The sequence below is a fragment of the Cadophora gregata genome, assembly GCF_030347475.1.
Source record: "Cadophora gregata isolate MNR1 chromosome Unknown scaffold_2, whole genome shotgun sequence".
Lineage (NCBI taxonomy): Eukaryota > Fungi > Ascomycota > Leotiomycetes > Helotiales > Ploettnerulaceae > Cadophora > Cadophora gregata.
In genome coordinates, this window is record NW_026695925.1 from 290,994 (window position 1) to 305,054 (window position 14,061).

A 14,061-nucleotide genomic window follows, 5' to 3' on the forward strand; every position below is an offset into this window, starting at 1 on the left:
TAGTAAAATGTAGTAAAATACAGACAAAATTCAGACAATGTCTGCTACAATTTTATCAAAAAAGTGCAGACAATATCTGTAATAGACGCATTGAAAAGCACAGACAATTTAACGTATATCAAAGGTATAAGTTTAGGTAACTCGGACTTTTCATGTTTCAATACAAAGTTAAACACAGACCTTTTACTACCTACCTCCGGAACACTCGGAAGGGAGACCTACCTTGGGAGGGAGGGAGGGAGGGAAAGAGACCTACCTTGGAAGGAGACTTACCTTGGAGGGAGACTTACCTTAGATTGGAGGGAGACTTACCTTGAAGGGAGACCTTAGAGGGGGAGAGAGAGAGTAGGAAAAGAGAAGGGAAAGAAAAGGGAAGGGAAAGAAAAAGGGGGGAGGAAATAAGAGGGGAGAAATTAACTTAATTAGTCAGAAAACTCTTAAAATACAGATAATAACTGTATTTCCCTCAAATTACAGGCAATGTCTGTATTCTTACTCTAAATCTCCAAAAATCAATCAGAATCAGAGAATCCAGCCGAGAAAAATGCAGACAGAAAATCCGTCCAAAAGGTCTGTTTACAGACAATATCTGTAGGAAGTGCAGACAGTGTCTGTAAAACAACCCCCGTAGGGTTAAGCGTTTCATTGATCGGGGAACCATAATGAACAACCGTCTCGCTCGGAGTGTCATGCATGAACTCTTCAGGTTCAGAGAAAGTCATAGGCACCATAGTTTCAACTGCCGTCATAAGGTCAGCACTCGAGGTTTCGTTTGAGGTATATCTGAAAATGTTGAAAATATATTATACTGACCTCCAGTTCTACCACTTCAAATTCCAAACGACATGAGAACCTTCTTCTCGAGAACTATTCTACGGCTACGGTGACAGATGACAGCACCGTGACGTAGCTAGAATAGAATAGTTCGGAGTTTTTGATTAGATTCAGAAAACTTACAGCGGATGCTTGTATCGACTTGTTATGGGATCAGGAGGAGTTTGCGTGTAAAGGAAGCTCTGCTATGGAGCTAAGTGAGAAAATCGGACACTAGTAGGTGTGTGCGCGCTCCGATGCACCTCCTACATTGATTGCCCAAGTAAAAAAAATGGATTCATCTCGGACAGACCAGTAGCAGGTAGATGTTTCTTTTGGAATCGTGGAGAGTGTCCGTTTCACAAAAGGTTGGAAAGAAATGGAAGCATCGCCTGGTGTGTCAATCTGCTTCTGTTTGCATCCAAAGAAACCAATGCGGCAGACCAAGACCAACATAGTTTTGTCCTTAGAAGCAAATATACCAACAACACCTAGTCATAACAAATTCTCATTGCAAGATCTACTGGCTTCACTTCGCGAATTCTTATATCTAGTATCCAAGTGGTACAGACTTTGAGCTAAGTCGGCTCTGTTTAATCAGTCCAGTACCTTGTGTCAGCATACTTTCAGAATGAGCTCTCATCTCTAGTACGCACCATCCTGTGAATAAAGAATGTTTCAGAAGCTGCGATGCATCAGCAGAACTGAAGGAAGCTTCCGCGTGTGTACATGATGGTGTCCACCTGGACACAACGCCAAGGCAAAAAGGAGCAGAAGCAGAAGCCAGCGCAAGAGTGTCGACTCGAGACCAAGATGTAGGATATGATTCTAAAAATATTACAGTTTTTGTGTCCTAATTAAATACAACTTGCCTCAGAGACGAAGCCGTGCTCTGGCAATTCAACACACATCGTGAACTTAGCACTAGCGTACTGTGAAGACTTGTAGGTTCGTTTATTTCCCATCGCCAGCATCAAAAGTATCTTATAGGTAACTCTTGGACGGCTGACAACATCTTGATACTGTTTGTGAGAACTCTGGATTGTTGAATGTAGTGTTCAAGCTAAGACTGCCTCCAACGATGCAGACCCATTTAAAACCAAATTTGTATCTCATACAAAAAGCAATTGGTAGCTTACTTGGTTTAGTAGAGCGAATCTATTGGTCAAAAGCAAAAGTCTCCAACACGTAGGAGGAAGTAATTCGCCAGGCCTTGGATGTTCGCCAAGAGCTCTAAGCGCCCATGGTAAGTTGTGTAACTCTCAGAGTCTTGCGATGGGACTGTATCCAAAAAGATAAAAATGAGAAGGAAAAGGGTCGGTATCATCAAAAGAAAAATTGACTAGATTTACAAAGGAGGTTATTTCCCCAATCCAACTCTAGGATGCGTCGTGTCAGAGCGACAATGATGTCGCGGAATGTCAGGAGCAAATAAGTTCCAATGAAATGCTGCCAATTTATCTAGACTTGCAGGTTATCTATCGTCTTCATCATTCTGGCTAAATATAAGATTAACGGAATCCGCCACCTATCATCGAAGGACTTCTGGTAGGACAACAGATGAAAAATAAGCGAATCCATCCACTGCCTCCCAAAGCCCTGCAACTGAGCTGCGGCTGCACCTCCAGCACTTTCATCACCTCAACCCTCCCCAGCCTCGCGCAAACAGAAATTCGTCGCAAAACATGAATCTTGAACATTGCGCTTCACCACTGACGCGAGAATGACTGAACCGAAACTGGCTTCCACAGGTCTCGAACCAAGATCCAGCAGTCCTCTTCTAGATGATGCGGATATTGGCGATGGCCACGATACTCAGACTTCCATTGACGATCCGATAATTGTTGATTACGAGGTTCGAAGAACCGGGCAGCTGTTGGAGCAAGTACGAGAGAGACTGGAACAACCAATCCGTACCTCGACTAGCACTGAACTGGAATCCTACACTTCACTGCTTCAAGATGCGGATGTTGATGAGAACCACGAAGATGCAGACTCATCTGCGTCTCCTCTGATGCCAATCATGGAGGAAAATGCTCCAGTTCCTGCTCGAGTACCTGCTCAGGAAAGAAGACAGGTGCAGGATGAGATGTCCATCTTGGGCGTCCCACGAGAAACCATCGAGGAGATGATGAGAGAGTGGAGTAAGATCTTGATTCAAGGCCTTAGGAAAGAAAATACACGTGAGCAAGGGGGCAGTGAAGACGTGGAGCTTGGAGAAATGTTGAGAGCGATCGATAGTGAGCTTCTTCAGGAGGAGCTAGCTCAGCCCGTAGAATTGGGGGAGGGATCTTGGGATGGAGGGTTAGTGGAGGTTATGAGTGAAGAGCAGATTGAAGCAGAGGATACGCGGCGGGCACTGGAACTCAAGACCGACATAGAGAGAATGATTCGCGGCTTAGGACCATTGACAACGACATATGCACCGTTCGAGCCACCTGCGGATTGCTGGTCTATCTATTGGGTCGGAAATGATGAAGCTATAGCGAATGAGCCGAGGGAGTGTACTCCACAGACGTGGCAGGGTACAGCAGCAGAGATGCAGGCTGCTCGACTGGAACTTTGGACGTTACGTGAAACACCAATTCAAGGAGTACTCATACCGTACAAGTCATGCGCTTGTCGCCTAAGACTTATTGGAAAACGATTGCACGAGGTCACCATTGATCTTCTAAGAGGGTTACCCTTTAGTTCATGGCACACTGCTGAGGATAAGATCGCTCTCGCCAGCTACAATGGTGCAATGTTGCTGAAGATTATAGTAGAATATCTCTGGCTGGTAAGAAGGAAGAGGGAGAAAGCAACTATCAACGAAACGCTGAGGATATGCTGGCAACGTGGGATCATCCATGCGGAAAAGGACATCGGTAATGACGGAAAACCATCATGGAATAATGTGAGACTAAGCGTCTACTTGGTGCTGCTGTCTCTACACTGCGTTGATGTCTGGGATTATCTCGGAGAAATTGGTCCTGCGTCTTGGAGACCCTCAATTAACCGTGATTTGAGACAAAATGTTGAACATCTCGTGGGCAGTGGAAACTCGCTGGATGGCCAAGAACTATTGATGGGAACAGCGAAGTACTTGTCGAGATCACTATACAAGTTCAATTTTTGTTCTGACGTTTGCCTTCAGTGGCTTTGGAGTGATGGTGATCAAGGAATTCCAATGTGTAGTGAGGAAAAATCGGGCAAAGTTTTCCAGCGAGAAGACTTTCGAGTCGATATACTTCAAGTGGTTGGAAGGCTCCAAGTCTTGTGGACAACTCAGGTGGATGAACACCTTGTGATTTTCGAAGGCAGAACTGGTCATCCGGTGTTGAAGTTGTTCTGGTTTCATTTCAACACAAGCTGGTCCCGGTAGGTTCCCCCTCGTTCAACTGTCGAAACAATGAGAAATTCACTGATCCATGCAATTATCAGTGCTTTGGGCTGGGAAGAACCTGAAGATAAATGGAACGAGGCTTACATGACTCTGAAGCTCATTTTCTGTGACGTTAGAAGCAGAAAAGCTTATCGTGATGTTGAACTGCCACGTTGGTACTGCTGCTCCAAAACACAGTGGGATCCATCAGGATTTGACAGCGACCGGATCATTTGCGCGGAAGTGCAGTCACATCTCAAAAATGGTGGAGAGGAATTACCTATTCAAATCCCCTACTCGGACTATCCACATTACGAGAAGCAACTCCGGCAATTGAAATACTAGTAATATCAAGAATCGCCGAACTCAAGTTCAAGAGCTGACAGTTGACAGCATTGATTCCCAAGCACCAACTGGGCTGCGAGGACTTTGGAGAGACAAGCGGAATTCTTACTGTAAGCTTCCCTTTTGAAACAGAGCCTGCGGTAGCTGACAGTGGTTTATAGCGTTCTACACCCTCTGGCTGGTTGTGATATTTGGTGGTATCAGCATTCTCTTGGCATTCGCCTCATTGCTCGTCTCCTCCTTGCAGACCTGGGCAGCTTTCCACCCCCCGGGTGACAAATAAGGAACTTCTCTTGAGTTATTGCGTCGAGTCTAGTGGTTAAGAACGTCCAAGATACACTGTTGCTATGATGCTCTGTGGCGCGGAGGAATTAGCAAATTTCTTTGATGTTATGTCCTGTGTGATTGCTGTGTGATACGAGTGAAAACATTTCTGCGAGACAAAGGGATGGCTTATGATGAAAATTTCAAATTGATATTGGAGAACTCTCATTATAAGTTGTCATACTGAAAGCGAAATCTTCGAATGCAGACGGCGGCGAGGAAACAGTCGCCTAGCAGAAATGCGACGATCTGAAACTCAAATTGTCCTGTCAAAGTGATATGTGTAGCTCAAACACTCGCAACCAACGCCACAAGAAAGAAGAACCCAAAAGATGAGATAGAAGCAGACTAATTTTAACCCATTTTGCGACGACTGCTGAATTTCTCGAATCTATGACGGAAGTCACCAACGCGTAAGAACTGCCAAGGGTTTTCAGATGAGCTTATGGGGAAGCCGTTCAATTGCCAACTAAATTTTGCAGTGAGGCTCTAAGACTGAATCTCTCAGAGCCTGGGTGGTGAGAGATGTTGAAAAAGCGTTCCCAGGTGTTAAATTTGCCTTGCTGCTCGTCCTGTTGTCCTCGAAGATTACATGACACGTGACCCGCTTGGATCACCGACGTAGTCTGTTACTACGTCTCGAGGGCTTGTATATCATCTCTAATATATGTACTGCGCGTAGGACTTAAAAGCTAAACTATATTTAGGATAGTACATACCGTTACGGTGCTTTACACATTCAACAGTCTTGCTTACGTAGGTACCTTTCGTGCCCAGCAGGAGAGGGAGATGTAAACAGTCGCGTCGACAAGTATACTGCAGGTGGTATGTCTGACTCATACTTAGACCACCCAGAACTGCTAATTTTTCTGCGTGTGGAGCGATTAGGGTTGATCAGAGTCATGACTGCTCCTTGCTATGATCATGAATCGTTCGATATTATCGGGTGTTTTCTCGTACCATGTATTTGGTAAGTGAACTGGCTAACGTGGACAGAATATACATCGGACCGATTCGATCAAAATATGGCTCCAGAAATATGGCTCCAGAAATATGGCTCCAGAAATATGGCTCCAGAAATATGGTTACTGACACTGGATTCTAGCGAATCTCTTTGTTTACTTCGACCAGGAGAAGGCAAAGTCGTCCTTGCCGTCCTCATGACCCCTGACTAAGACCCGCTCTTTCTCGATTTGATATGGGGTCTAGCGCGGCGCTAAACCCCTTGGCTCCACCCACTACCCCGCATTCTCAGGGCGGCCTCACGTGAGAGCAGGCCACACGACTTGCTCTTCTTCCAGTCGTTTCTTCCTTTTGCATCCCGCTGTTCTTCCTCCCACACCCATCCACACATCAAGACCAACAAAACCAGCATCTAAAGCTTCAATTTTCCCTGTCCCACACACTCGCCATCACTCTATACACCCACTGCATACATCTCCAGTCGCAACCATGGCAGCAACTGACTCAGTCCCTATCATCAAGGTGTTATTCACACTGCACGCTGGCATGGACGCCTTGGACTTCGTGGGCCCCCTCGAGGTCTTGACCCATGCCAGACACAACATCAATGATGAAAGTAAGTACCGCACTTTCATTGAAATGAAGAAGAAAGATGGGAATAGCTTCAAGTCTGCCGTTTCGAGCTTTGGTTTACCCCGCATTCGACTTCCCCGCATTTTTCGCATCCATGGCAGCTCCACAACCACGACCCGAGCCTCAATAGAGGTCAATGCGGTCCAGTTCGTGCATATACTTCCTGTCTCGATCTGCGAATGTTTCAATTTTACTTTCCTAGCATCTGCGACTCTTGTTTCCTCTGCGGGCATCTGCAACGCTTCTTACTTGTTCCCCTTGTCTGCCAGCCACTGTTTACAGCTCATTATCTGTGCAATTACCTCTTACTTCTCACCCAAGCTTCTGCAAGCCGCCCCCTCACGATCATTTGCCGTTGAATAGAACTTCAAACTAATATCTTCTCAACAGCCACCAAAGCCTTCTCCGCCTCCTTCGTCGCCGCCGAGGAACACACCGTCTCCGCCCAAGGAGCGAGCTTCCGCGCTCACATGGACTACAAGGAAGCCTACACCCGTCTCTCCGAATTCGACATTCTGATCGTCCCCGGCGGCGGCAGCGACGCAATCCTCAAATCCAAATCCGAGCCCCTCGGCCTCATCAAAGCCTTCTCCGACCTCCAAAAGAAACACCCCGACAAAGAACGTACCGTCTTCTCCGTCTGCACCGGCAGTCTCTTCCTCGCACAAGCTGGAATCCTGTCAGGTCTCTCGGCAACCACACACCCCGACTTCTACGCGAAGTTCGAGAAGGTCTGCAGCGAGGTGTCGCAGCGTGATTTGGCGGAGCGGTGTGATGTTGTGGAGGAGAGATACGTCGTGAATAACTTGCGATTCGACCTTGGTGATCCAAATGAGAACCCTTATGTTCGCCGCAAGTCGGATGCGAGACGTCCGTCGATGGGTCGCAAGGGCAGCAATGCGTGGAAGGAGAGTAATGCCCGTCGCGAGAGCAATGCTCGTCGTGCGGCGCTCCGTCTTGGTGGCTTGAGAGTCATCACTTCGGGTGGGATCACTTGTGGTCTTGATGCCAGTCTGTACCTGGTTAGTATTATGGTGAGCGAGGACTCGGCCAAGGAGATCGAGCGTGTGATGCAGTATGAATGGAAGAAGGGCATTGTGGTTGATGGTATTGACATCTAAGGCGTACGGAGTTGCGTTACGTTGCGTTGCAACAAAAAAGATATCTGGTATCGTTGTGCATTGGGCATAGAAATACTACTGCTAGACCGAATGGAAGCGATTGCGTGGATTTGATACGATCATGAATGGAACGGATTAAATGGTATTTGGCTGGGGAAGTCAAGATATAGGCTAGATAGCTTTTCTTCTCTTCCAAATCTCATCTCTTTGAACAAGCATGACTTCACTCTCTTTCGTCTTTCCCGTCCACCCGAGTCGCGACTAGTCGCCCACGCATTACGGGTGGAGAAGAGGTATAGAACCCCTCTCCAAGCTACCACTTCCATCATCCTTCTCGCAATAAGGACGGCCTCAAGAACAGTACCTCTTACACCATCTCGTGCACCAAGCACACACCTCCAAGATCACCTGTACCGACAGTGAATTTTCTCCATCCACCATTTTCGCGATCTCTCCAACCACGCGGTGGGTATTCCTCCAGTCCAGTTCAATCTACCTTTACATTACTTTCACCGGATAATCTCTCTAGGAGTAGCCACTGTCATTTCCTCTTCCATTATCGATTCTCTTGCTGCTGTCTACCGAACTTAGTTTTCCCTCCATCTTCCATAACCTAAACTTCCTGTCGAGAAACTGATGACAGAGAAGAACATAATTGAACCAAGTCTGAAAGAATAGAAATGAATAGAAGAACATTCGTTGAATTGAATACGGGGACGTGACGCCTGGACAAATCCCCCATGTATTTGTTAACCTGATACCTTTACGCCGCCCATGGAGAAGAGGCTGGGTGGGGGGTGGGAGGACAGGGTTTATTTATATACTGGTTTGGAGATGTTTTTGGTGCGAGGGGAGAGGTGTCGGGAAGGGAAAGGGTGAAGTCAGGGAGTATCTTTAAGTGGGGGTTTGATTGATGTACAGATGCAATTCTTTGATGGTGTGGAGGCAAGGAATATTTGTCCGCCCAGGTGGGTCTTGTGTAGTAGGATATTCGCACCTTCTATCATCTGCCTACGTACTCCCAGATAGGTGTTTCCTCTGGTAACTCAGCACACTTGAGCGTATGTGCTTCGAAGTATATAGGTAGGCAGCACACACCTCAGATGTTCCAGATCAAGCATACCACGTTTTCAACAACGGAGAGTACACGTCTGGTGGTGTGTTGGAGACTTTGGTTTTGGGTAGTTCATTCGCTATGACAAGAGCAACTGTGCGTGGCATGGATAAGAACCGAAGATCTATAACAGAGATCTAGTTTGTACAAGTCTTCTCTCCCATTCATTTCCCAACTTTGGCATACGTCAATGTTGTTGCCATATAGTTTCCCACTGTCAATCCTTCCATTTCAATCCGGTCTCGAATTTCATAACACTTAGTCGTCACACTAAGACAGGTTATTGTGGTGTATTCCGTGTCACAATCTCAGACTTTATTGCGCCCAAAAACATGAATGTATAATACAGTAGATTCAAACTTTTTCGCATCAAGGCCTTCATCTGCTCTTCCCACTCCCCGTCGTAAGCTTTGCTACTTACTCGGTCGTACTATGAGGTGCGTACTCTGGGAGTGGTGAAATTTATTTATACAATAGCTTACGCTGCCCGAATTGCCTCTGATCTCCATTTTGTCTCTGAGCAGGTGACATTCATGCTTCAAGTTGGAAGATCGTAGTGAATCTGTTTTCTCTCTACCATATTCCATAAGGTTACAAGATTGCTGGAATGAATATCCCTCTCATTCTAATCAGAGACGGGCTGTACAAAGTGCAAGGACCTGGTCTAGAACGAAATCGTCACGTTGAATAGGATGCAGATGAAGATGTATGGGGAAGATCTCGATGAGATATCTTGGCTATTTGGTACCCTTGTTGTGAGCTGCAAGAATAGTGCCAGTTAGTGCTGATAAGGCTTGGGGGACTTCACAGCGCATTTGCAGCCTCAGTCTCAATAACTACTGAGACTCACTGTAAGGTTGTCATCTGGTTCCTCACTGTCATCCAGAATTTTCGTGAGGAACAATCTAGGGCACATTTCCACAGAAACTACAGTCCAAGTCTTTCAGCAGCAATTCTCATGATAGGAGACAGTTAATAAAGAGACGAGGTCATCAGATTTCGCAAAGAAGTAAGAAAGCCATAACCCCACTGTACTTCTTCCAGTGCTTCTCATCCACAAAGTCCCCCCTCCAGACTCCAATGGTTGTCGATTCTCCTTCCAGGCTTCCAGGAGGGCTTGAAGCAGCATATTTATATCCCATGCTAGAGGCTCATCAGAGTATACGCCAATGCTTGGAGTGAATTAATATTTTACGCCTGGTCAATCTGAGAGACTCATTGACTCCCTTCTGCCTATTTTTTGAAATTCATTACGACACACCTGCTTGTTTGGATTTTGAATCAATGGAAGAAGAACTATTGTTCAAGGGTAATTGTGATGAGGAGAAATAGATATAAAAGACCTGGCGGTCAAGAAAGAAAAGAGGGGTACCCGCTGGGACACTGGAGTATCTATCCCCATGTCCTCCTGTGGCCTCTTGCTCACGTCAGGCTGGCTCAACTATTTCTCAACTTTGTATTTCCAGTTGTAAACAAAAGTGATTTGTGGTAGTAGGACTGATTTTGTATTCCTGTAATGGCAAGAATGAAGGGTAGTTGTGTCTAATCTAAAGGTAAATGTGTTGTGATTGTCACTTATCATGTTGCTGTCATGTTCCCAGGGCCAGTGTTCTTAATTGAATTGGTATTTCTGGTGGCTGAAGACCTCTCGTACTCGTTTTGCAAAGACAGTCACTACCTGTCATTCCGAGAAATATCAGTCTCCCGAAAAAGGCAGAATGGAAGCCATGTACCGTGTTATCAAGGCCCACACCACGCGACGCCCTCCTTGCTGTTGTGCTGAGGTATAGGATTGAGTCTGCTTCCATTGACTATCATGAGGCTGGTCCTTATATACCCTCCGATCTAGTGGAGAGTTTGAATGCCTCCCAAACGCATATGAAATGAATCATTGCTAATCAATTCTTCTGTTCATAATACAGAGATATAGCCGCGATCTCCTTTGCAGCCATATTATAATTCCAGCGACCCCTAAGTATCAAAGCACGGTTTCTTTCACGGCTCGATGCATCAAGAATACTCCCGGAATATGCGGAGACCCATTCAAGGAAGAAACTGGGTAAACTCTAGGTTAGTCAGCGCAACTTCCACAAAAAGATTTTACTGTGTTCCCTCTCAAGCATCTAGCATCACCTCTAGCCCTGTTTTTACCTTTCAAGTTCGTTGTCTGTAACATGAAGCGATTGCTGTCATTTATTTACTGCCGTCATCTGCCGCTATTGTTATCACTCACCACTTACATTCCTCAACTTTTCGAAACATACAAATTCTAGCCTTGGACTAATCATTAATAAATTGCGTCAAGTTCCGCTGACACAGCCAACATAGTCTGATCGATCAGTACACACGTCTCCAAACCCAGACTTCCTGTATTTTCACTTGTATTCGGTTTATTTGGATGCTGAGTGTGCTTGGGGTTCGAGTCAGGAATCGATCTCCAAGTTTTATATATTGTCCCGGAGCGCGATCTTCGAGTGTCAAAGGCATTCACTTTTTCACCTCGTCCTTCATTGACAGGAAATCTCGTTGCTTCTTGTCTTTAATCCAACTCTTCACTCCAGAAACATCGAAAAAACACTTGCCGAGAATATCCGTCCCCGCTTGGCATCCCATTGGAGGGAATATAAAGCCAGAGCATGGGGCTTGAGATGTAACTCGAGCAGAAGCAATGACTACCGCTGCCTTCCCCACATGGACGTCATGTTCTTGAGTTGAATCAGTCTATGATACATCATTCATGCTAGATTCTCTGTCTCTTTCCTCCGACTTAGCGCCGTGGTATTCAGTTTCTGAGAGAACATATCCTCAGTCACGCTCCTCTTGTACCTGGGTGATTAACCACAAAACTTTTGATCATCAATTGAGTGACTGTTGCCATTTTGATGTTATTCTTGCCTCATTTCGTCTTTGTATCTCTCCAGAGTGCTCCGTGCGTGTATGTAGAGGCGTTAGTTCCATTCGTCAAAAGTCCATGGTTGCGTAGTATGACTCTTCGTCAAATTCAGATACGCCTTCCAGCAGTGTCCATGTATCTTGCACAATCTGGGACGTGTGAACGTATCTGACGCTCAATCATCTCTCCACGGGAGCTTTTATTATCCCGAAAATTCTCCTCGCGCTAAAGAAACATCACGCTCTTTCCCAGCGAATTTGCGCTGATTCCCTAAAAACTGTTTGTCATAAAAGAAGTATGTGGTAAGTGAATACCTCGCATGCTTCCACATTCTCTCCTACGCTGAGTGGGATCGCTGCAAAATTACCAAGGTTAAATATCCTACATCTTGTCGGATAGACCAACTACACTACCATGGTACACATCTACTATGAACAGAACAAAATAGTTTTCCCACGCTTCGTCATTTGGTGAAGAACTCATGCGAGGTTGAAAAAAAAAATTGCACGCGAGAATCGCTGGGCTTAGCTAGATGTCTCCTGGAGGGGGTTGGGAGATTTCGGCAGGATAGTGTCCGTACAGGAAGGATGGGCTGTCAATTTTGTTGTCATACGCGTCTTCATTGTCAACTTCTTCCTTTCGAACTCTCGCTTGCCCGCGGTCACACTCAAGATTAAATCAGACGAGCAAAACTCGGGGTATCTTAATGTAGCAGACTAGTTTCCGTGGCAATTACGAACATGGGTTTGAGGCACTGCGTTAGCTGTTCCATTTGCCACTCGTCCGTGGTGAGGAGAACTTTAACCTTTGTCCGTGCAGGGAAAGCTTGTTCGCAATGTTCTGTGTTAATATAGCCTATGTATCCCGAACGCGCCAACTGGACTTCATAAGTGAACGAGACAAGAATATATCAAGTGTAGGGAGACACTTTCAAAATCTCTTTGAATATTATTGCTAGGTTCAAGAATTCCCCACTCCATCTCAAAATTATCACTTCGGAAAAATGTCTACAACTACAGATACAGCTCCTCATAACCCAAATTCATCGCCACATTGTCTACAAAACCATGGCAGCACCCAATAACAACAGTCCCATAACTCCAAATGGCTTCAATGCACCAGCAGCACCATCAACAGTGGTTGGTACAGGAGAGGGAACGGCAGTGACATTGCCAGCACCTGAACCAGTTGAGTGGGTTGCGGCTGGGTGAGAAGATGTAATGACTGGATTGATGAGAGTAGTGGTAGCTGTGGACGCTGGGTAAGACGCCGTGGTCGATGCAACGGGGTATGAAGAACCTCCTATAATCCTCATTAGCAAACGTTTCCAAAATCATTCCTCAAGAGAAGTTGAACATACCGGTAGAAGAAGTAGCAGTAGCACCACCCGCTTGAGCAGCACTGAAAGAGCTGATAATTGGAGCAACAGCCTCACCAGTTCCCTGCTTCGAAGCAGCGAAACACTCAGCTCTCAAAGACGCAGCGAAAGACTTGTTGGACCCTGGAGAGGTAACATAAGCCTCATAAGCAGCCTCACAGGCATCACAAGAGTTCTTCTGAACAGCACACAGTGACTGGTTAGCACCAGGAGCAGATCCACACTCCAGTCTCTGCTGATCACAAGTTCCCGCCGCAGTGGTAGTAGTAGCAGGCGCCGAAGCAGCCGTAGAAACCACCACAGAAGCTGTCGAAGTCGGCGTAGTTCCCGCAACAGTCAAGCTGGAGATTATAGCACTAACACCCGTTCCATCTCCGACGGTTGAGGCGGCGAAACATTCGTTGCGGAGGGATGCGGCGAGTGATTTGTTGGAGTTGGGGGAAGTGATGTAGGCTTCGTAGGCGGCTTCACAGGCGTCGCAGGCGGACTTTTGGGAGGCGCAGAGGGATTGATTTGCGCCTGGGGCGGCGCCGCAGGTTAGACGTTGTTGGTCGCAGGTGCTGGATTGGCGGGAGGTGAGGAGGGGGTTGGCGAGGGTGGTGGATGCCAGGGTGGCGAGGAGGAGGGTTTGGTAGTGCATTTTGATGGGTTTGTTTGGGTGTGAGAGAATATGAAGCGAGTGTTGTTGGTTTATTAGTGTATGAGTTCGGGGAATTGGATGTTGATAGTTGAGTTGACTGCCGATGATGTGAGAAGCGGAAGCAGGAACGAGGTGAGCTTGAATATATACCTATCTCCAGAGCTCCACTACCATGCAGCGGCAAAACAGAAATGTAACGTCGGACCGCAACGAACAATCCAATCCCCAAAATAAATCACCTGTTCCTGTTTTCCTCGTATTCTCCATTCTCTGATGTCATGTTTACTTACTTCCGGGAGAGGCTTGGCCGCGACCGTTAGTAATCCACTTTGTGCCTGAGCTTTACCGCATCAGGAAAATGAACAGGCGAAACTCCGGAGAGCCGCTCAGGGGGGACAGAATGCTTGTACGAGAAATGTGGCGTTGCGCTCTATGCGGGTTCGACGGGTAAGACAATACGAGGGGACTTATTA

At 46.4% G+C, this 14,061-nt stretch overlaps 3 protein-coding genes across 3 annotated transcripts; 2 read left to right on the forward strand and 1 right to left on the reverse strand.

Annotated features, from left to right (window-relative positions):
* Nucleotides 1–2,536: 2,536 nt before the first annotated feature.
* ONS95_007446 (uncharacterized protein) lies at nt 2,537–4,522 on the forward strand (the record flags this gene model as incomplete). The annotated part of the gene is made up of 2 exons (XM_058500953.1): nt 2,537–4,173; nt 4,237–4,522. 2 exons carry the CDS (start codon nt 2,537–2,539, stop codon nt 4,520–4,522), a joined length of 1,923 nt encoding a protein of 640 aa, XP_058362269.1.
* A 1,663-nt stretch (nt 4,523–6,185) lies between these two features.
* Nucleotides 6,186–7,779, forward strand: ONS95_007447 (uncharacterized protein). The gene has a single exon (XM_058500954.1). It carries the CDS (start codon nt 6,913–6,915, stop codon nt 7,561–7,563), a length of 651 nt encoding a protein of 216 aa, XP_058362270.1. The 5' UTR covers nt 6,186–6,912; the 3' UTR covers nt 7,564–7,779.
* Nucleotides 7,780–12,478: 4,699 nt separating this feature from the next.
* ONS95_007448 (uncharacterized protein) lies at nt 12,479–14,049 on the reverse strand. The gene is made up of 2 exons (XM_058500955.1): nt 13,739–14,049; nt 12,479–13,685 (listed from the first exon to the last, which is right to left on the reverse strand). Exon 2 carries the CDS (start codon nt 13,586–13,588, stop codon nt 12,911–12,913), a length of 678 nt encoding a protein of 225 aa, XP_058362271.1. The 5' UTR covers nt 13,589–13,685; nt 13,739–14,049; the 3' UTR covers nt 12,479–12,910.
* Nucleotides 14,050–14,061: the final 12 nt, after the last annotated feature.

Excerpts from the sequence above, each read along its gene's own strand:
- ONS95_007447 (XM_058500954.1), top strand. The coding sequence starts at position 6,913 with ATGGACTACAAGGAAGCCTACACCCGTCTCTCCGAATTCGACATTCTG.
- ONS95_007448 (XM_058500955.1), bottom strand. The coding sequence starts at position 13,588 with ATGCACTACCAAACCCTCCTCCTCGCCACCCTGGCATCCACCACCCTC.